The sequence below is a fragment of the Salmo salar genome, chromosome 14 (genome assembly GCF_965601325.2).
Source record: "Salmo salar chromosome 14, fSalSal1, whole genome shotgun sequence".
Taxonomy (NCBI): domain Eukaryota; kingdom Metazoa; phylum Chordata; class Actinopteri; order Salmoniformes; family Salmonidae; genus Salmo; species Salmo salar.
In genome coordinates this window covers 67,860,938-67,883,899 of record NC_138304.1, presented here as the reverse complement: position 1 = coordinate 67,883,899, position 22,962 = coordinate 67,860,938, and the positions used below count along the sequence as shown (strand labels likewise).

Sequence of the window (22,962 nt, the reverse complement as noted above, 5' to 3'; positions counted from 1 at the left end):
TGAAGGTTGAAGGGAAGGAGGTTGAAGCACTACTGGATTCCGGCAGTATGCTAACCCTGGTCGTTGCAAACCTAGTGCCGACGCATAAACTGGATACAAGTCAGGATATCAGTGTTACGTGCATTCATGGGGATACCCGTCTGTACCCCACAGCATTAGTGAGCATACAAACAGAGGACGGTCTGCTGGATTATGAGGTCGGCGTGGTCCCAAAGATGCCATATGATGTAATATTGGGTAGATACTTTCCTAACTTTGCGAAGTTAGGTCAAAAGAACGGCATATTTGAGAAGCCAACAACCCTGACCAAGCAGGAAGAAGCATGGGGCCTTCAACCAAGGCCAAGAAAAGAGGTCTCCCAGGGGCCAACCTCACAGGTACTGTCATGTTCGAAAGAACTTTCATTCTGAGCTGACTTTGGTGACAGTTTCCCACTTAATTTGTGACAAACGCTCCTAACTTTGAAGAGGTTTGCCACACGTGGTGGAGAATGTGGGCATAACTTGGGATGAACTTCCGGTAGTACCCGGTCAGCCCTAGGAAGGCTCGAACCTGCTTCTTATTTACTGGTTTCGGCCATTCTCTAATTGCCTCCACCTTCTTACGTTGGGGTTTGATTAATCCCACTTACCCCGGGTACAGGCGGTGTTAGACGCCCTTAGAAAGGCAGGGCTCACGGCGAACCCTGCCAAGTGTTATGTGGGGTTAGAGGAAACGGAGTATCTGGGATACACAGTGGGAAGAGGATTAATCAAAACAGCTCAAACAGTATGGCGGCAGCATAAGTGGTGTGTGGGTTAGTGCGTAGTGGTGTAAGAGTGTGTGTGTGGCTTTCCCACTAAAAGTCTCCCAGACTTTTATAAAGACTAATGTGTCCATCCCTCTATTCCCAGGTGAGTCTGCTGGGCCATGGAGCTCTAGAGCTATCACGTGTGCTCCCTCTCTGGCCTCTAGGTCACCAAGCTGCTCGTTAAGGCACAAACCGGTCACATCGTTGTGCGCATTAGCGCAATATGACACTCACCTGGACTCAATCACCACCTTGATTACCTGCCCTATATATGTCCCTCCCCAAGGCGTCATTGTTTCAGTTTCATGTCTGTGCGTGGTTTGTGGTTTGGTTTGTGTTGTGTGTTTTCATTAACACTCACTCCCTGAACTTGCTTCCCGACTCTCAGCGCACATCGTTATGAGAGCAAAACATCAAAAAAACCTGCCACCATTTCAGCCATTGACAGTTACCTGAGGAAGGATGTAACTATCAAGGCTTTAAATGGTCAAATTTTGGGGGATGACCACCCAATGCAATAAGGTTTTGAATAAACTACTCTTTCATTTTTTAATAGGTTACAAAACAATAACTGTTTCTAAGCCTGTTCTCATTTTTACTATCTAATACAGTAAGTTAAACGTCTGACAACATGCAGACTTTATCCATCAAGACAACACTTAGTGTATGATTCAAAAAGGGCTAAAATCAATGCAAGTCTCATATCCAGAGTGAATAAATGTTTTATGTATAAAGGACATCACACAGGTGTGCCAACTAAAAGACTTATCCCAGACAAGACTGAAGAATAGGACATATAGGCTGCGTTTAGATATGCAGCACAAATCAGATTTTTTCCCCCCACAAATTGACCAATCAGATCAGCTCTGAAAAAGATCTGATGTGATTGGTCAAAAGACCAATTAGTGGAAAAATTATCAGAATTGTGTTGCCTGTCTAAATGCAGCCGGGGACAAGTGAATGTAAGTCAGTTCTTGTGTTCATAGCAGTTTCTATGAATTTGAGTGGTTACATACACCACGTGTTAAATGGCTACGAGACAGATAAGGAGACTCTTGCTGTAATCAAAGGGAAGGTACCAGTGAAGGACCCAATATTCAGGAAGGCAGCTTGAAGCAGATGTGTTTCCCCATCCAGGCCCTTGTCACAGCATGCAGTGGCCTGATAGGGAGATGTCAATAAATACATTATGTACGCTACACCACCAAAGCCATTTTAGCATTCACCGCACGTTGCTGAACAATCCAACCATTTTGTTAGTGTCATTTATATAAATGGGCAATTCAAATACAATATCCAGTTCATAATCATTGACTGTAATACCTCTAGGGTCCTTTGGTGCTCTGGCAGCATGCTGCTTTCTAGTGTTCTTACTCCCTCTACACCTGAAATGCAATAACAAAAACATGAATAACAATAATCCTAGTCAGTCAGTAACTTGGCTAACTAAACACTCATGTAAATGTGTACATCAACCAAATAATACCCAACCAGCCTAATAGTCTATTTGCAGTGAAAATGGGAAGGGCATTTTTCTTGCCACCAATTAATCAATAAACAGGCAGTGGAATTAAGTAGTTTGTTCTAAAGTCCTTAAAATATAGCTTCAAATACAGTTGAAGTTTACAAACACTTAGGTTGGAGTCATTAAAACTTGTTTTTCAACCACTCCACACATTTCTTGTTAACAAACTACAGTTTTGGCAAGTCGGTTAGGACATCTACTTTGTGCATGACACAAATAATTTCACAACAATTGTTTACAGATTATTACACTTATAATTCACTGTATCACAATTCCAGTGGGTCATAAGTTTACATAAACTAAGTTGACTGTACCTTTAAACAGCTTGGGAAATTCCAGAAAATGATGTCATGGCTTTAGAAGCTTCTGATAAGCTAATTGACATAATTTGAGTCAATTGGAGGTGTACCTGTGGATGTATTTCAAGACCTACCTTCAAACTCAGTGCCTCTTTGCTTGACATCATGGGAAAATCAAAAGAAATCTGCCAAGACCTCAGAAAAGAAATTGTAGACCTCCACAAGTCTGGTTCATCCTTGGGAGCAATTTCCAAACGCCTGAAGGTACCACGTTCATCTGTACAAACAATAGTATGCAAGAATAAACACCATGGGACCACACAGCCGTCATACCGCTCAGGAAGGAGACGCATTATGTCTCCTAGAGATGAATGACCTTTGGTGCGAAAAGTGCAAATCAATCCCAGAACAACAGCAAAGGACCTTGTCAAGATGCTGGAGGAAACAGATATAAAAGTATCTATATCCACAGTAAAACGAGTCCTATATCGACATAACCTGAAAGGCCGCTCCGCAAGTAAGAAGCCACTGCTCCAAAACCGCCAAAAAAGCTAGACTACGGTTTGCAACTGCACATGGGGACAAAGATTGTACTTTTTAGAGAAATGTCCTCTGGTCTGATGAAACAAAAATAGAACTGTTTGGCCATAATGACCATCGTTATGTTTGGAGGAAAAAGGGGAGGCTTGCAAGCCTAAGAACACGATCCCAAACGTGAAGCACAGGGGTGGCAGCATCATGTTGTGGGGGTGCTTTGCTGCAGGAGGGTCTGGTGCACTTCACAAAATAGATGACGACATGAGGAGGGGAAATTATGTGGAGATATTGAAGCAACATCTCAAGACATCAGTCAAGAAGTTAAAGCTTGGTCGCAAATGGGTCTTCCAAATGGACAATGACCCCAAGCATACTTCCAAAGTTGTGGCAAAATGGTTTAAGAACAACAAAGTCAAGGTATTAGAGTGGCCATCACAAAACCCTGACCTCAAGCTTATAGAAAATTTGTGGACAGAACTGAAAAAGCGTGTATCAGCAAGAAGGCCTACAAACCTGACTCACTTACACCAGCTCTGTCAGGAGGAATGGGCCAAAATCTACCTAACTTATTGTGGGAAGCTTGTGGAAGGTTACCCAAAACATTTGACCCAAGTTAATCAATTTAAAGGCAATGCTACCAAATACTAATTGAGTGCATGTAAACTTCTGACCCACTGGGAATGTGATGAAAGAAATAAAAGCTGAAATAAATCATTCTCTCTACTATTATTCTGACATTTCACATTCTTAAAATAAAGTGGTGATCCTAGCTGACCTAAAACAGGGAATTTTTACTAGGATTAAATGTCAGGAATTGCAAAAAACTGAGTTTAAATGTATTTGGCTAAGATGTATGTAAACTTCCGACTTCAACTGTAAGTCCAAAAATTGATGTAGCATCTAGCTCCTTTAAGTTTATCAAAAGTGTGCAAGTTTAAAATGTGTTCATTAGGCCTATGGATTTTTTTTTTTTTTATCAGCATGAATTAGATTGAGCAATAAAAGCCCCACTTTTATTCCATAGGCTGAGATCCACACTATGTAGCTTTTGCAAGATCGTATTTTTCACTGGCTGTCCAATGGTTTCAAAAACAATGATTGGTAGGCAGATTAAACTTTTTGAATTCAACCATTATTGGGTTCAAATACACATTTAGGTTTGTGAACAGTCATCCACAACAACCACAATCCATAATGCGCAAATAGCTAAATGAGAGAGCAGCAGCGTTGATTCACATCAATGCGCTATGTAGATATTAATAATAAGTGATATCCGTATTGTCGTAGACTACAGTCGTGACCAAAAGTTTTGAGAATGACACAAATATTAATTTCCACAAAGTTTGCTGCTTCAGTGTCTTTAGATATTGTTGTCAAATGTTACTATGGTATACTGAAGTATAATTACAAGCATTTCATAAGCGTCTGTCACGCCCTGACCTGAGAGAGACGGTTTATTTCTCTATTTTGTTAGGTCAGGGTGTGGGGTGGGCAGTCTGTGTTATATTTCTATGTTTTTTTCTTTGATTGGCTGAGTATGGTTCCTAATCAGAGGCAGCTGTCTATCGTTGTCTCTGATTGGGAATCATACTTAGGCAGTCCTTTTTCCCACTTTCAGTTGTGGGATCTTGTTTTTGTACAGCTCAGTTTAGCCTGCAGAACGTGACGGTCGGTTTCCGTTGTTTGTTATTTTGATTTAGTGTTCTGAGTTATAATAAATATATTTATCATGAGCACTCACCACGCTGCACCTTGGTCTCCTTCCCCTTACGATGATCGTCACAGCGTCAAAGGCTTTTATTAACAATTACATGAAGTTGATGCAAAGAGTCAATATTTGCAGTGTTGACACTTCTTTTTCAAGACCTCTGCAATCCGCCCTGGTAAGCTGTCAATTAACTTCTGGGTCACATCCTGACTGATGGCAGCCCATTCTTGCATAATCAAAGCTTGGAGTTTGTCAGAATTTGTGGGTTTTTGTTTGTCCACACACCTTGAGGATTGACCACAAGTTCTCAATGGGATTAAGGTCTGGGGAGTTTCCTGGCCATGGACCTAAAATATCAATGTTTTGTTCCCCGAGCCACTTAGTTAAGACTTTTGCCTTATGGCAAGGTGCTCCATCATGCTGGAAAAGGCATTGTTCGTCACCAAACTGTTCCTGGATGGTTGGGAGAAGTTGCTCTCGGAGGATGTTTTGGTACCATTCTTTATTCATGGCTGTGTTCTTAGGCAAAATTGTGAGTGAGCCCACTCCCTTGGCTGAGAAGCAACCCCACATATGAAAGGTCTCAGGATGCCTTTCTTTTGGCATGACACAGGGCTGATGGTAGCGCTCACCTTGTCTTCTCCGGACAAGCTTTATTCTGGATGCCCCAAACTAATCGGAAAGGGGATTCAGAGAAAATGACTTTACCCCAGTCCTCAGCAGTTCAATCCCTGTACCTTTTGCAGAATATCAGTCTGTCCCTGATGTTTTTCCTGGAGAGAAGTGGCTTCTTTGCTGCCCTTGACACCAGGCCATCCTCCAAAAGTTTTCGCCTCACTGTACATGCAGATGCACTCACACATGCCTGCTGCCATTCCTGAGCAAGCTCTGTACTGGTGGTGCCCCGATCCCGCAGCTGAATGATCTTTAGGAGACGGTCCTGGCGCTTGCTGCACTTTCTTGGGCGCCCTGAAGCCTTCTTCACAACAATTGAACCGCTCTCCTTGAAGTTCTTGATGATCCGATAAATGGTTGATTTAGGTGCAATCTTACTGGCAGCAATATCCTTGCCTATGAAGCCCTTTTTGTGCAAAGCAATGATGACGAAAGGAAGAACAATAATTCCAAGCCCCACTCCCCTTTTGAAGCTTCCATTCTGTTATTCGAACACAATCAGCATGACAGAGTAATCTCCAGCCTTGTCCTCGTCAACACTCACACCTGTGTTAACGAGAGAATCACTAACATGATGTCAGCTGGTCCTTTTGTGGCAGGGCTGAAATGCAGTGGAAATGTTTTTTGGGGGATTCAGTTCATTTGCATGGAAAAGAGGGACTTTGCAATTCATCTGATCACTCTTCATAACATTCTGGAGTATATGCAAATTGCCATCATATAAACTGAGGCAGCAGACTTTGTGAAAATGTATTTGTCATTCTCAAAACTTTTGGCCACGACTGTACACCACTGCTGTCATTCTTACCTCCAAGCAATTATTCAGGTTGGATAATCTTTGGATGCCGACAGCAGAAGACATAGCTTGGACTGTAGCCTACAAAAGCCTATTCCTGCTTTTTTCCCGCGATCCATCAAACACATTTTGTGTCATCATAGTGGTCTCTGACTTGTGGTCAGACTCGCTCAGGTAGAACAAACTTAAACTTGCGCCTTTTTTCAATGCTGATTTGAATGTCATTGAGAAAACAAAGTGTCAATTTCTTTATCCGCAAACATCCTTTCTGAATTTAAAAGTAATTGTTGTTTTTTTCAAAAGTATCTGATTACAATATTTGATGGTAACAGATTACAGTTTTTTTGTAATCCCTTACCTGTAATCTCTACTCCCCAACCCTGCCGACAGGCGGGACGAAGGTGTCACGTCCTGACCAGTATAAGGGTTATTTGTTATTGTAGTTTGGTCAGGACGTGGCAGAGGGTATTTGTTTTATGTGGTTCGGGGTGGTGGTTTATTTAGTAGGGTGTTTGATTTATTGTTTTTGGGTATGTTCTATGTTTGTATTTCTATGTGGTCTCTAGTCTTTTGTATTTCTATGTCTAGTTTATTGGGGTTGGACTCTCAATTGGAGGCAGGTGTTTTCTCATTGCCTCTGATTGAGAGTCCTATATATGGGTATGTGTTAGGTTTAGTGTTTGTGGGAGATTGTTCCGTGTATAGCTTATGGCCTTACAGGACTGTTTATTCGTCGGTGTTTCTTTTGGTGTACGTGTTTATTTTGTTTTTTCCTTCTTTCCCTAATAAAAGATGAGTACACATATACCCGCTGCGTTTTGGTCTCAATCCGACGACAACCGTTACAGAAGGACACTGTCTAGCTAGCTACCATTGTCGCCCCCGTCCTTTCTTCTGTGGGGTTTATCGATGGCTGGGATCCAAAGTTATTGTGCGTTAAAGCCACCTACTATACTAGAGCACCATGCCTCCTGCTTGTCCTAACTTAAAAATGTACCAATAGAAATATAAAGAGAGGTTCCTGCAGATGCAGGAAGATCCACAGGCAGAAACGCCCCAAATTGCGGGCTGCAATTGCACCCTTCTTGGATGCCTCCCTGGTGTGAGCCAGCTGCCCCTTTCAAAGCCCACTGCGAAGTCAGCTCAAAACAAAAGTGAAATAGGCTAAATTAAGCATGAGGAGTAATGAGTATGATTCTGTGTTTACCTTTCACATGCAAAAGTGATTGCTTAAAAAAAGCTTTATATGCCATGTCAATTTAAAATAGTTAGAAAATTCAAACAGATTCATGGTGCCTTGCTGACACATGACCGAATGGCACAGATTACTGTTTGATTTGAGAAGGTCGCTCCTCCCTCACCGTCTTTGCTCGTTCACGACACGGGCCATAGATGGTGCACCATGGCTCAGGTTAATAGAACTCCCTCAGCGATGGGTTTCTTGCTTTCTTGAAAAGTAGGTTTGCCAACAACCGGATGCATCAGGTTTTATGGGATACAGCTAATTCAACCTAGCTTCATTTTCCACTGAACACCGACTTGGTTTCCAAAGCCACAAAGTAAAAATGGTCTATCGTAACAATTCATGAAAACTAAAATGAGCTTTTTGATCTTTATTTAAGGTTAGGCATATGGTAAGCAGTGTGGTTAGGGTTAAAATAAAATTAAGATTTATAAATGGACTGGGTTTATTACTTACCTGATAGCTACTTTAGGTTACTTCAGAGAGGAAGAGGTGAAGCAAGAGGTTTTACTCTGCCCAAAATCTTTCCACGAACATAACCCCAAGAAGTAAGACATTTTTGTATGGAGCTTAATGAGTGTTGAATTTGGTCAACAAAAAATATAATTGCAAAATGTTGTATTTGAGGCTTATTTGATCAAATGTATGTTTTGTAATGTTTAGGTTGTTACAAATGCATTGATATAAGTGGATGCATGTGTCATTTCGTCAACTTACCCAAAAACCCTTTATATCGGAGTTGTGCCTGTGGTCATAGAGATAGACGACTCATCACCATTTTAAAGTAGTCAACTGGGTGGCGATTCCTACGAGTTGGGAGCAATCAAACAATGAAGAAGAAGAAAATGTACTACTTTAAAATGGAGATCGCCTCAATGGCGCTGTCCATGTTGTCACAGTCGCTAAAATGGCACTGACACAAAGATGAGTCCTCTATTTCAATGGCATGTTCACAAACGTATCTGCCCTCTCATTAGCTATAATGGTTCCTCCCGCCTGCCTTCCATCTTTGAGGACATGTATTTCCATTTTTAGAGCAGCCACTCGAATATCTTGTCCATATAATAGACACTATTCGGTAACCGGTCAACTCTGAAAGCCTGTGTACTGCAGTTGCCGCGCACCTCATATGTTTTTGGCCTGGTCATCTATTCCTACAGTGCAATTGGTATGGATAACACAATGGTGTTTGCGGAGACGGAAAGTCCATTCACATCACGTGCTATATAGAGCAGTATTAATGCGCAGGCGTCAGTCGGTATTTGAAACCTCATGCAGCTTTGCTTAGAAAGAGCTGTGATGAAAATACTACAGAATAGGTCTTCTGTCTTCAATAATGATATACAGCCTATGCAGGTGTGGATACATTTTGAGCAACCATTGGCATAATTAGTCTAAATGTGTGACGTGCGCTGTTACCGTGTTGTGCTCGAGGTCTGCACCTGTTCACTAGGATACTGAAGCCCCCGGTGAGTGTTCCGTATGCATAGGGAAACATCACTTTGTTTTGACATTTTAAACCCTTTTATTTGCATTAACTACATGGCGCGTTATTTCTACCGAATATTTACAGTAAAGGCTGGTTTAGCAGTTACTAGGAGTTATGCCATCTAGACCCGTGAACGGTTTTGTTCCCGACCAGTGATATTCGGTGAAGCAAGAAGCTATAGCCAAGTCATAGCGTGCAGTACAACTGCGATGTTCGGCCAGTCACCTCACGTTCTTGGAGGCATCTTGTGGATTCAGAATCCAATGAGAGGTATGTTTGGTGGGCTCATAACCTATGGTAATGCAACCCTTCTCTGTGTCAGGTGGGATGAGAATTATTGTGGACAGGTTGCTGATATCATGATCATCCATTTATTTCTACCGTGCACCGATGCTACCATAATTTTCGATACTAACCCGCCTCCTGTTCCACTTCTCCCGTGAAACTGTAACTTGGTTTAGTGTCATCAACACCTACCATTTTAATCACAATTTTAAAATGCAACATTTGCTGCTATTTAAGCTGATAACATTACACACAGACTGTTGTCCTGGGTCTCCTCCGCATCTCCTGGGATATTTTATGGAGAACTCAAGTGAGGAATGAAGTCTAAACTCCTATTTGGCCTGTATGACCAGACTGCACACTCGGGTCTATTCAACATGCCTATGCTTTTAAATCTTGTAAAACCATTTTACGTTCTCTCAAGGACCACCTTCACTGTGGTACGTTTTGCTATATTTGCAGATAAATTATGCCTCCGTCTGCAGAAATGATTATTGACACTGCAATAATCAATTGCTTTGCAGGTATTGTGTGTAGACATGTGAAGTGCACATCAGAGGCATTTCTAATCTCACACAAAGTCAGGTCTTATCCTGCTAAAGCTGCCCAAACATCATTTTAATGTACTTATGATTACAGTTGTATATTTCTTAAACAGAATGTTCAGCTTTTACACACATTTAGTGAGGATGCCCCTATATCTAGAAAACATTTTATCACTAATACCCTATAGGGCCTACATACATAGACAAAATGGGGGGCTATTAAGTCTGGCTGTACATTTGACTGGCTTACTTACTGCAAATTGAGAAATTATTTGACTAAACTCAACAAAAAGAAGAAGAAACTTTGTTATGAAGCCAAGATCAGTGATATAAAGAATAATGGAGAAAAAAAACTTTGTAGTACTTTAAATGAAATTATGGGCAGAAAGACTAATTCAACTCCAATTTTCATCGAATCAGATGGCTTATTCATCACAAAACATTTGTTGCCAATTATTTTAATGATTATTTCATTGGCAAACTTAAGCAGGAAATTCCCACGACAAACAGTGAGCTATTATATTCATGCATAAGAAAAGCAGTGCAAGTTTGAATTTTGTAAAGTTAGTGTGTGAGAGGTGGAAAAATTATTGTTAACGATCAATAATGACAAACCTCCTGGCATTGACAACTTAGATGGAAAGCTACTGAGGATGGTAGCTGACTCTATAGCTACACCTATCTGTCATATTTTTAATCTGAGCCTAGAGGAAAGTCTTTGACCTCAGGCCTGGAGGGAATTCAAAGTAATTCTGCTACCCAAGAGTGGTAAAGCGGCCTTTACTGGTTCTAACAGCAGACCTATAAGCTTGCTGCCAGCTCTTAGCAAACTGTTGGAATTTGTTTTTGACCAAGTACAATGCTATTTCTCTGTAAACAAATTAACAACAGACTTTCAGCACGCTTATAGAGAATGGCTCTCAACATGTACTGCACTGACACAAATGACTGATGATTGGTTGAAAGAAATTGATATTAAGAAGATTGTGGGAGCTGTACTTCTAGATATCAGTGCAGCGTTTGATATTATTGACCATAACCTGTTGAAAAAAACATGTGTTATGGCTTTTCAACCTCAGCTCTGAATCCATGATATGGCAATCTATCTAACTGAACTCAAAGGGTTTTCTTTAATGGAAGCGTCTCTAATGTCAAACATGTAAAGTGTGGCGTACCGCAGGGCAGCTCTCTAGGCCCTCTACTCTTTTCTATTTTTACCGATGACCTGCCACTGGCATTAAACAAAGCATGTGTGTCCATGTATGCTGATGATTCAACCATATACGCATCCGCAACCACAGCTAATGAAGTCACTGAAACCAAATCATTCCATAAGTGCTAGACCTCAGCTGAATCTGGTAATGAATGGTGTGGCTGTTGAACAAGTTGAGGAGACTAAATTACTTGGCGTTACCTTAGATTGTAAACTGTCATGGTCAAAACATATAGATTTAATGGTTGCAAAGATGGGGAGTGGTCAGTCTGTAATAAAGAGATGCTCTGCTTTTTTTGACACCACACTCCAAAAAGCAAGTTCTGCAGGCTCTAGTTTTGTCTAATCTTGATTATTGTGTGGTCCAGTGTGGCAAGGAAATACCTAGTTAAGCTGCAGCTGGCCCAGAACAGAGCAGCATGTTTTGCTCTTAATTGTAATCAGAGGGTTGATATAAATACTATGCATGCCAGTCTCTCTTAGCTAAGGGTTGACTGACTGCATCTCTTTTTATAAGAAACATTGTGTGGAAAATCCCAAATTGTTTGCATAGTCAACTTACACACCTCTGACAAACACACATGCCACCAGGGGTCTTTTCATAGTCCCCAAATCAGAACAAATTCAAGAAAACGTACAGTTATATAGAGCCCTTATTGCATGGAACTTCCATCTCATATTGCTCAAATAAACAGCGAACCTGGTTTAAAAAAAAAACAGAAAGCAATACCTCGCGGCACAACGCCTCTCCCCTATTTAACCTAGATAGTTTGTGTATGCATTGATATGTAGGCTACATGTGCCTTTTTAAAAAATGTATGTAGTTATGGCCTTGAGCTGTTCTTGTCTAATGATGTTCTGTATTATGTTTTGTGTGGACCCCAGGAAGAGTAGCTGCTGCTTTTGCAACAGCGAATGGGGATCCTAATAAAATACCAAATGTAACAAATCATACTAATTTGAGTGTCATGGATTTACGTCAACTATGTTATGTGTGTGTGTGTGTCTATGAAACCAGGTTGGTTTAAAAAAATAACAGTAGCATCCTTATGTTGGAGTTGCACCTTGGTACAGATGTGATGTAGCCTTGTCCCAGATGTTTGTGCTGTCATGTCAACTCATTGTCATGTTTGATGTGAGGAAGTTTTGAGTAAAATGGTGAATCTGCAATGTCACCGTGTTACAGTACGAACTGCTAACAACTCTTAGACGGCGAATGCAGTGCAGGCACTGTATTAATCATGTATAACATGTGAGACAATTATTAGCTGTTTGAAAATGCAGTTTTTAGAAGGACCTTAGTTTATCATTTAAATATTTAAGTCATGAATTTATATTTTGTTTCATTTATTCATCTATTTTATCCAAAACAAAATATAGCAAAGTATTTTCCGCACAGTAGTGCATAACCCGCAAGTGATAAAGCACAGCATTACTTCAACCGCTTGATCTCCAGTCGAGACACCTTGATCTTAGATTTATTTAGTCGCATGAAATGTATTCTAGCAGACTCCCAGTCTAAAATGCTAGGAATGGTGAGGTGATATTATTGCTGTGAGTGAAGATCCTGTGGTGAAGCAGGCATACTGCCTTGGTCATGATATACCTCATCTCCATCTGAGACAGTTATGAATCACATACACACTCAAAAGACAAATTACATCTTGTTCGTGAGAACGCCTATGGGCGGACACCCTACCTCAATCTACATACACATCCTTGATAAAAGACCAGTGCCATTACACATTTGCACTGCGTTCCACTGTTGTGCTTGATGATGGCTCTACGCGATGAAGCCCAACTAAACACTGCACTGAGAAACATGTAGAGGACATAATTCTCATTAAGTTGTCTGTGATTTCATGACAAATGATGCGTACGCAGTCATGGCGTAATGTCCCGGTGCATGATCTACGGTATGACAGTGGATGCTTATCTTGCACATACTGACATAAGTTATGACTGCTTATGTCATCTGTTGCATAATACTTGGGACACTTGTGAACAGCTTTGTGGCTGAGGGTTCCAGTGAACTGTTACAGAACAATGCTTTAGCCTACAATTGGATGCCCTGGCCTATCCATCTGACCAATGCTCTCAAACTTTGGCCGAGCCTATCCATTCCGTTTAGTCTGGCCTCGATCTCTGCTCAGCCTCTCTAATGCACCCTACACCGACCCTCCTTACTGTGCATCAGGGTTCGCACAAGGGCCTTAAAGTACTTGAATTTGGCATTCTGAAATCCAAGTACTGGAATACCTTGAATCAGACATTTTCTCTAGTTGCTACTTGAATTTAAATGGAGAGGAGAACAGAAAATGATCAAATATGAAAAATATTAGAAATGTTTTTTGATCTTGCAAATTAATTTCCAGGCAGACTACCAAGTTTTATTTCCTCATGTGTTTCGTGCTCTGGTTTCCAGGCGACCTCGCTCATTCCACCCACACTGCCACTCAGCCAGGCAGGTACAGAACTGACTGATTTATATATGTGCCACCAAACGTCACATCGATAGCTAAAATACTGGGAAAATGTAGAGTCAATCTTCCCTGACAGGATATTGATGTTTATGAATGGATTTTGCCAGACCCAACCTGGAAAGTGGTGGAGGGTAAATGCCATTTAAGCACCTTTTTTTTAATGTGTTTACTCACTTTTATTTAGTTAATTATCGTTTACCCACTTTGATCAACGCTCAGAAGGCTTCTTGATCTGAGTTCTAGTCACACCTACCTCTGCGAACGAGTGGAAACATGAATGATTCATGTATGCTCGCCTGCTCCCCCGGATTTGCCTTGTTAGCGGCACATTTACTCACCCACGGGAAACTCCGCCCACGACCATAGGCCTAGAGGTGATCCCGAACTACCTCAGCCCAGACCTACAGTGGCAAGTATCGGAATTTTTAAACGTCCCTCGACTCCTACCGTGTCAACAGAGATCCCCAAACAAACAAAACAAACCTGACTCTCGGAGAATGAGGGTACAACTGGTAAATTGTGGCTGATATTTCAGTCAAATGTCTAGCTAGCTAGGTAACTCAAGGGCCCTGGCTGTTAGCTCGATAACTAGATGGAGAAAGTTCGACACTAATGTTGAACGGAGCCTGACCTCAACAGGAGCAGTTGACTGAAGTTAAGCTAGCTATAATCAAAAGATGGGCTACTATAAGTTCTCATAACAAAATACATTTTCTTTTTAGAGAGTAGTGAGCCAGACGGTGGTGAGTCAGGCTGCAATGAAGGATGCAAAAAGGAGAGGGAGATGGAGAGGAAGCATTGAAGCAAGCAGAGAGAGAGTAGTACAGTGGTTCCCAAACTTGGGTTCCGGGACCAATATGGGGTCCTCTAAAATGTAAATGGGATCCCCTGAGAGAATCTTTAATCTTATCAAACGCACAAATAACTTGTTTCTCTTCAAATGGATAAGGAATACATTTTAGAGTGCTCTAAGAGCCTTTTTACACTGTCAGAATTCACTTTCATGTAATGTGTTGGGACAGGCTGTTGGACCAAATATTTTGTGAAATATAAACACAATTTAATATTATCATGTACACTGAACCAAAATATAAATTGCAACATGCAAATCATTTTACTGAGTTACAGGTCATATAAGGAAATCAGTCAACATCATCAGTACTGACTTACTACTCATGTATTTTGTAAATAAGTAGTGAAACACTTATTGAGTAGAAGTTGTAAGGTAGTGATGAACAGTAAATTTGTTGGTTATTTTCATGAGCTTGTGGCGATGTATTGCCATCTGGTGGCGACTAGAAACACTTGCATAGTAGGAACTATTACAAATTTGATGATCCTTAAATAAATATTAGTGCTTGAAAAAGTATTGGAAAGTCCTTGAATTTGACTTGCCACTGTCTGTAGGAACCCTGGTGCAGCCAGTCAGAACCCTAAAAATAATCCCTCAGTTCCACCGGCCTGGAGCCGTGGCGACGGTGAGGCCTGTCAGCCCAGGGAAAGAGGCTGGCTACACTTCAACGAGAAACCTGACAGGCTATTTGTTGTGCTTCAACACTTGCCGCTTAGTTTACTCAGGGCTTAGTGGAAAAACCCACAATATAAGGAGGAAACTCTAACAGCACCTACGTGATATCATACTAAACCTAAAAAAAAAGCTGTGGTTGTCAGTGCTACACAAGAATATGAAAGTTTATAGCTGAGATTCAATTTATTTGGTTTTGTAGATGTTCAGTAGTCATATGTAGAACATGATAAGATGGCGCCGAAGAGGAAGGCTGACGTTTTACATGCTCCTAACCAACTTTGTTATTTCGTTCTTTTTTTTGCGTTTATCTTTTGTACATAATGTTGCAGCTACTGTCTCTGACCGCAAATAACTTCTGGATATCAGAACAGTGATTACTCACCTCGAACTGGAAGAAGCTTTTTCCTTTTAAGGAGTCCGACGAGAAGGATATACTGCTTTCCCGGGGACAGGCCCAAATCCCAGTCATTTGTGTGAAGGAAAGACTGAGGAAAAGGGGGCACAGGTCGGGCTGCATTTTTGAGAATCCGTAGGCGAGCGAGTAAACTCACTCTGCCATCTGTTCAACTAGCTAACGTGCAATCATTGGAAAATTAAAATTGATCTACGATTTAAGATTATCCTACCAACGGGATATTTAAAAACTAATATTTCACTGAGTCGTGGCTGAACGACGACATGGATAATATAGAGCTGGGGGGATTTTCCATGCACTGGCAGAACAGAGAAGCTTCGTCTGGTAAGACAAGGGTTGGGGGTGTCTATTTGTCAATAATAGCTGGTGCGCAATGTCTAATATTAAAGAGGTCTCGAGGTATTGCTCGCCTGGCTACCTTTTGATAAGCTGCAGACCCCACAATCTACCAAGAGAGTTCGCATCTATATCATTCGTAGCCGTCTATTTACCACCACAGACCGATGCTGGCACTCAACCAACTCTAAGGCCATAAGCAAACAAGAAAATGCTCATCCAGAAGCGCCGCTCCTAGTGGCCGGGGACTTTAATGCAGGCGAACTTAAATCAGTTTTACCAAATTTTTACCAGCATGTCACATGTGCAACCAGAGGGGGAAAAGAAATTCCACCGTTACTCCACACACAGAGATGCATACAAAGCTCTCCCCCGCCCTCCATTTGGCAAATCTATTCTACAGGACTGTTTTACTAGCACAGACTGGAATATGTTGCGGGATTCATCCAATGGCATTGAGGAGTATACCACCTCAGTCATCGGCTTCATCGATTAGTGCATCGACGATGTCGTCCACACAGTGACCGTACGTACATATCCCAACCAGAAGCCATGGATTACAGGCAACATCCGCATTGCACGAGAGCACCAGCTGTTCTGGATGACTGTGATAACGCTCTCGGTAGCCGATGTGAGCAAGACATTTAAACAGGTCAACATTCACAAAGCCGCGGGGCCAGATGGATTACCAGGATGTCTTCACTGACATTTTCAACCTCTCCCTGACCAAATCTGTAATACCTACATGTTTCAAACAGACCACCATAGTCCCTGTGCACAAGGAAGGGAAGGTAACATGCCTGAATGATTACCACCCCGTAGCACTCAAGTCGGTAGCCATGAAGTGCTTTGAAAGGCTGGTCATGACTCACATCAACAGCATCCTCCCGGATACACTAGACCCACTCCAATTCGCATACCGCCCCAACAGATCCACAGATGATGCAATCGCACTCCACACTGCCCTTCCCACCTGGACAACAACCTCTCCCTCAATGTGAGCAAGACAAAGGATCTGATCGTGGACTACAGGAAAAGGCGGGCCGAACAGGCCCCCCATTGACGGGCTGTAGTGGAGCGGGTCGAGAGTCAAGTTCCTTGGCGTCCACATCACCAACAAACTATCATGGTCCAAACACACCAAGACAATTGTGAAGAGGGCATGACAAAACCTTTTCCCCTCAGGAGACTGAAAAGATTTGGCATGGGTCCCCAGATCCTCAAAGTTCTACAGCTGCACCATCGAGAGCATCACCGCCAGGTATGGCAACCGCTCGGCATCTGACCGTAAAGCGCTACAGAGGGTAGTGCATACGGCCCAGTACATCACTAGGGCAAAGCTTCCTGCCATCCAGGACCTATATAATAACCGGTGTCAGAGGAAAGCCCATAAAATTGTCAGACTCCAGTCATCCAAGTCATAGACCTTTTTTTCTGCTACCGCATTGCAAGCGGTACCGGAGTCTAGGATCAAAAGGCTCCTAAACAGCTTATACCCCCAAGCCGTAAGACTGCTGAACAATTAATCAAATGGCCACAGGACTATTTACATTGACACCCCCCCCCCCCCCCCCCATTTGTTTTGTACACTGCTGCTACTCGCTGTTTAATATCTATGCATAGTCACTTCACCCCTACCTAAATGTACCTATTACCTTCACTAACCTGTACCCCTGCACACTGACTCGGTACCAGTACTAGAAGTCGACAGATGATGATTTTTCAATACCGGTTGTTTTTATTTACATACATACATACAGTTGAAGTCAGAAGTTTACATTGGAATCATTAACTCGGTTTTTCAACCACTCCACAAATTTCTTGTAAATAAACTATAGTTTTGGCAATGACAAGTCATTTTTCCAACAATTTTTAGACAGTGAATTATAAGTGAAATAATCTCACAATTCCAGTGGATCAGAAGTTTACATACAGTAAGTTGACTGTGCCTTTAAACAACTTGGAAAATGTCGTGGCTTTAGAAGCTTCTGATTCACGTCAATTGGAGTTGTGGATGTGTTTCAAGGCCTACCTTCAAACTCAGTGCCTCTTTGCTTGACATCATGGGAAAATCAATAAGACCTCAGAAAAAAAATGGTAGACCTCCACTAGTCTGGTTCGTCCTTGGCAGCAATTTCCAAACGCCTGAAGGTAACATGTTCATCTGTACAAACAATAGTACACAACTATAAACACCATGGGACCACACAGCCGTCATAGTGCTCAGGAAGGAGACGTGTTCTGTCTCCTAGAGATGAACGTACTTTGGTGTGGAAAGTACAAATCAATCCCAGAACAGTAAAGGACCTTGTGAAGATGCTGGAGGAAACGGGTACAAAAGTATCTGTATCCACAGTAAAACGAGTCCTATATCGACATAACCTGAAAGGCCGCTCAGCAAGAAGAAGCCACTGCTCCAAAATCGCCATAACAAAGCCAGACTACGGTTTGCAAATGCACATGGGGACAAAGATCGTACTTTTTGGAGAAATGTCCTCTGGTCTGATGAAACAAAAATAGAACTGTCTGGCCATAATGACCATCGTTATGTTTGGAGGAAAAAGGGGGAGGCTTGCAAGCCGAAGAATACCATCCCAACCGTGAAGCACAGGGGTGGCAGCATAATGTTGTGGGGGTGCTTTACTGCAGGAGGGACTGGTGCACTTCACAAAATAGATGGCATCATGAGGAGATAAAATTATGTGGATATATTGAAGCAACGTCTCAAGACATCAGTCAGGATGTTAAAGCTTGGTTGCAAATGGGTCTTCCAAATGGACAATGACCCCAAGCATACTTCCAGTGTTGTGGCAAAATGGCTTAAGGACAACAAAGTCAAGGTATTGGAGTGGCCATCATAAAGCCCTGACCTCAATCCTATCGAATGTGTGGGCAGAACTGAAAAAGCGTGTATGAGCAAGGAGGCCTACAAACCTGACTCAGTTACACTAGCTCTGTCAGGAGGAATGTATCAAAATTCACCCAACTTATTGTGGGAAGGTACCCAAAACGTTTGACCCAAGTTAATCAATTTAAAGGCAATGCTACCAAATACTAATTGAGTGTATGTAAACTTCTGACCCACTGAAATAAATCATTCTCTGCTATTATTCTCTCCATTTCACATTCTTAAAATAAAGTGGGGATCCTAACTGACTTAAGAGGGAATTTTTACTAGGATTAAATGTCAGGAATTGTGAAACTGAGTTTAAATGTATTTGGCTAAGGCGTAATGTAAATTCCGACTAAATCTGTATCTAGTGTGTGTGTGTGTGTGTGTGTGTGTGTGTGTGTGTGTGTGTGTGTGTGTGTGTGTGTGTGTGTGTGTAATAATGATAATTACAACAATACTGAATGAAGACTTATTTTAATTAGATTTTATGTATTATACTAAGTTAGTCTCAATGAAACCTGTTCAATTTAGTTTAAATAATGCAAAAACAAAGTGTTGGCGGAGAAAGTAAAAGTGCATTATGTGCCATGTTAAAAAGCTAACATTTAAGTTCCTTGCTCAGAACATGAGAACACATGAAAGCTGGTGGTTCCTTTTAACATGAGTCTTCAATATTCCCAGTTAAGAAGTTTTAGGTTGTAGTTATTATAGGACTATTTCTCTCTCTACCATTTGTATTTCATTTACCTTTTGACTATTGGATGTTCTTATAGGCACTATAATATTGCCAGCTTAATCTCAGGAGTTGATAGGCTTGACGTCATAAACAGCGCTGTATTTCAAGTATTGCGAAGAGCTGCTGGCAAACGCTGGAAAGTGCTGTTTGAATGAATGCTTACGAGCCTGCTGCTGCCTATCACCGCTCAGTCAGACTGCTCTATCAAATCATAGACTTTATTATAATAAACACACAGCAATATGAGCCTTAGTTTCCGGATTTGACCATATTAATGACCTATCATTTTCGAAAACAAAACGTTTATTCTTTCAGTGAAGTACGGAACCGTTCTGTATTTTATCGAACGGGTGGCAACCCTAAGTCTAGATATTGCTGTTTACATTGCACAACCTTCAATGTTATGTCCTAATTATGTAAAATTAATTATTCTTTGTTAGGAAGAAACACAGTTTGCAACAAGCCAGATGTCCCAAACTGCTGCATATACCCTGACTCTGCTTGCACTGGAACGCAAGAGAAGTGACAATTCCCCTAGTTAATATTGCCTGCTAACATGAATTTCTTAACTAAATATGCAGGTTTAACAAAATATACTTGTGTACTGATTTTAAAGAAAGGCGTTGATGTTTATGGTTAGGTACATTGGTGCAATGATAGTGATTTTCTTCGAATGCGCTTTTGTTAAATCATCACCCATTTGGCGAAGTAGGCTGTGATTTGATGATAAATTAACAGGCACCACATTGATTATATGCAACGCAGGACAAGCTAGTTAAACTTAACTAGTGATTATGTTAAGATTGATTATTCTTTTTTTTTTATAAGATAAGTTTAATGCTAGCTAGCAACTTACCTTGGCTCCTTGCTGCACTCGCATAACATATAGTCAGCCTGCCACGCAGTCTCCTCGTGGATTGCAATGTAATCGGCCATAATCGGTGTCCAAAAATGCTGATTACCGATTGTTATGACAACTTGAAGTCAACCTCTAGCCTAAATGGGTATTTTCTGCAACCACAAACTATTTTACATCTATATGGCGAGTACAGTAGGCAAGGCAAGTGCCCTCCTGAATGACTGTTAGGTTCAACTCTATGTCCCAGAAGCCAAAACGGGTTGCAATGGCATCTTTATGACGTCAGACATCACGGTCACATTGTATGTTTTTTTTTTTCATACCTCTTTTTAAGCGACCAGATAAAGACTGATTATGTACCCAGATTGACGCATTGAACTTTCTAGAGTTTTCCCCTTTAGTTAACACTGTCAACGTTTTGCACTACCGTGAGAATTGTACTCGAATCAACGCAATATGGGTAATATTGCGTTGATTCGAGCACAATTCCTACAGTTTCAATGTAACATACCCAAACTAAACAACTATGGAAGAGCTGAGCAGGGACCCTGGGCATCTTTCTTTTGGTGTTTTTCAGAGTCAGTAGAAAGGCCTCTTTAGTGTCCTAAGTTTTCATAACTGTGACCATAATTGCCTACCTGTTAGTGTCTTAACGACCATTCCACAGGTGCATGTTCATTAATTGTTTATGGTTCATTGAACAAGCATGGGAAACAGTGTTTAAACCCTTTACAATAAAGATCTGAAGTTATTTGGATTTATGAATTATCATTGAAAGACAGGGTCCTGAAAAAGGGACGTTTCTTTTTTTGCTGAGTTTATATATATTTTTTAAAGGACAAGTAGATAAACAGGTTAATGTTGACCTCTACATGTTTTTTTCAAAAGTATCATGGATTGTAGGCCTACATTGAACAACACACATTTGCTGCTACTGTAGGATGAATGATACCTGTTCTATTTCCATGTTAAAATATTATGGGATGCATTTTTCGCTGTTGTTTTTGATGGTAGGCCACTCTGGCAGGCCTACATTATGATCAAATTTATTTATATAGCCCTTCTTACATCAGCTGCTATCTCAAAGTGCTGTACAGAAACCCAGCCTAAAACCCCAAACAGCAAGCAATGCAGCCACAGTAGCCGATTTGGCCACTATTAAAACTTAAAGCGGGTACAGCCTCAGTGTTCAAAGTTAAAGTGCATTTTTCAAATCGTTCAAGTTTGCGCTCAGCACACCTGACATTTGCTCAGTGCCAAAGAGGGAACATTGCCTTCCACCATACCCCGTTCAAAGGCACGGGGTCTTGCCAATTCACCCTCTGAATGACACATACATAATCCATGTCTCAAGGTTTCAAAATCTTTTTTTAACCTGTCTCCTCCCCTTCATCTACACTGATTTGAAGTGGAATCAATAAGGGATAATAGCTTTCCCCTTGATTCACCTGATCAGTCTGTTATGGAAAAAGGATTTCTTATGTTTTGTACACGATGTGTATATGACCCAGTAAACTAATAGTTTGTATTCAAACTCAGGTGCTCCATCATGCATAAAAGTTCATTCCTTACCGAGACATCTCGCTGACAGTACCTCAAGATATCTCTCTCACCTCATGCAAAAGATGTCATGGCACAAAAAAATACATTTTATGCAAAAATTCTGCAAATAAGTCTGACTTCCTCTGACAGTTCACAATTTCTGCCCACAGTTATATCAATGACTTTAAAATGGTCTCACTCCCCGTGGCTTCAATCACTCCGCAGAATGGGGCTCAGTGAACATGGTTATCCAGAGCTGTGACAAAGCAGAAGTACACAGCAGGTTGACTCGATGTTAACATCCCAAATGGCACCCTAATCTCATTATAGTGCACTACCTTTGACCAGGGCTCATAAGGCTCTGGTCAAGACTAGTGCACTATAAAGGGAATAGGGTGCCATTTTGGACACGGTCTTTCCAAGGCGATGGGAATCATATTCATAACAAAAATAGGTCTTATAGATTTCTAAAGGTGGAAGACATAATTGGCATGTGCAAGAAAGTCCTACTTTCTTACGTTTCTTTACCCCCCCCCCCCCCCCCTAGTATTTTCAAACAGTTTTGAGCTAAATTCAAACTGTTTGTTACATTGTATTTCCCCCCACACCCCATTTGGTCTGGTTGAGTTCACAAAAGTCCTAAACAAAGCCATGTGTCCATGAAAATCTGTTTATTAGACAAACATGCTCAAGTTAAATCCATTTATGACGATCATACAGCGTCACCTGTGTCCAAATATTACTTTCGCTTTGTTCTTCCAACATGTGGGAGAAAAGAGCGCAATAGCCGCTATAACTGCAACGTGAATAGCCTACATCCCCAGTATAGCCCCCGTCTCCCCTAATCTGCATCGGATGCGCTGCTACTCACAGAAAATTTCAGATCAAGTTATGATACCGTTTTGTATTATATCAAATGTTCGGAGTCAAACAACCAATAATAATGTGTGACTGTTTGGTCGGGACTGCATTTTCACCTGCAGCGAGCCTCCCCCGGTACGAATTGAACCAGCGACCCCGTGGTGTATTGTTTTAGTGAGCTCCCGAGTGTGGATAGTGTTCACA

At 41.3% G+C, this 22,962-nt stretch overlaps 1 protein-coding gene across 3 annotated transcripts in view; it reads left to right on the top strand.

The window, feature by feature from the left end:
- Positions 1–8,655: 8,655 nt before the first annotated feature.
- The window catches only part of LOC106570049 (sterile alpha motif domain-containing protein 12), a 150,554-nt gene continuing 136,247 nt past the window's right edge, over positions 8,656–22,962 (top strand). Inside the window, exon 1 of one of the 3 annotated variants that reach the window (XM_014141982.3) lies at positions 8,656–9,042. Coding sequence is in view for 2 of the 3 variants with exons in the window: in XM_014141978.3 (XP_013997453.1) it covers positions 9,272–9,332 (61 nt within the window). In the remaining variant the exon portion in view is untranslated. Of the gene's footprint in view, positions 9,333–22,962 lie in introns of all 3 variants that reach the window. The other 2 variants (XM_014141978.3, XM_014141980.3) reach the window with 2 other exon arrangements.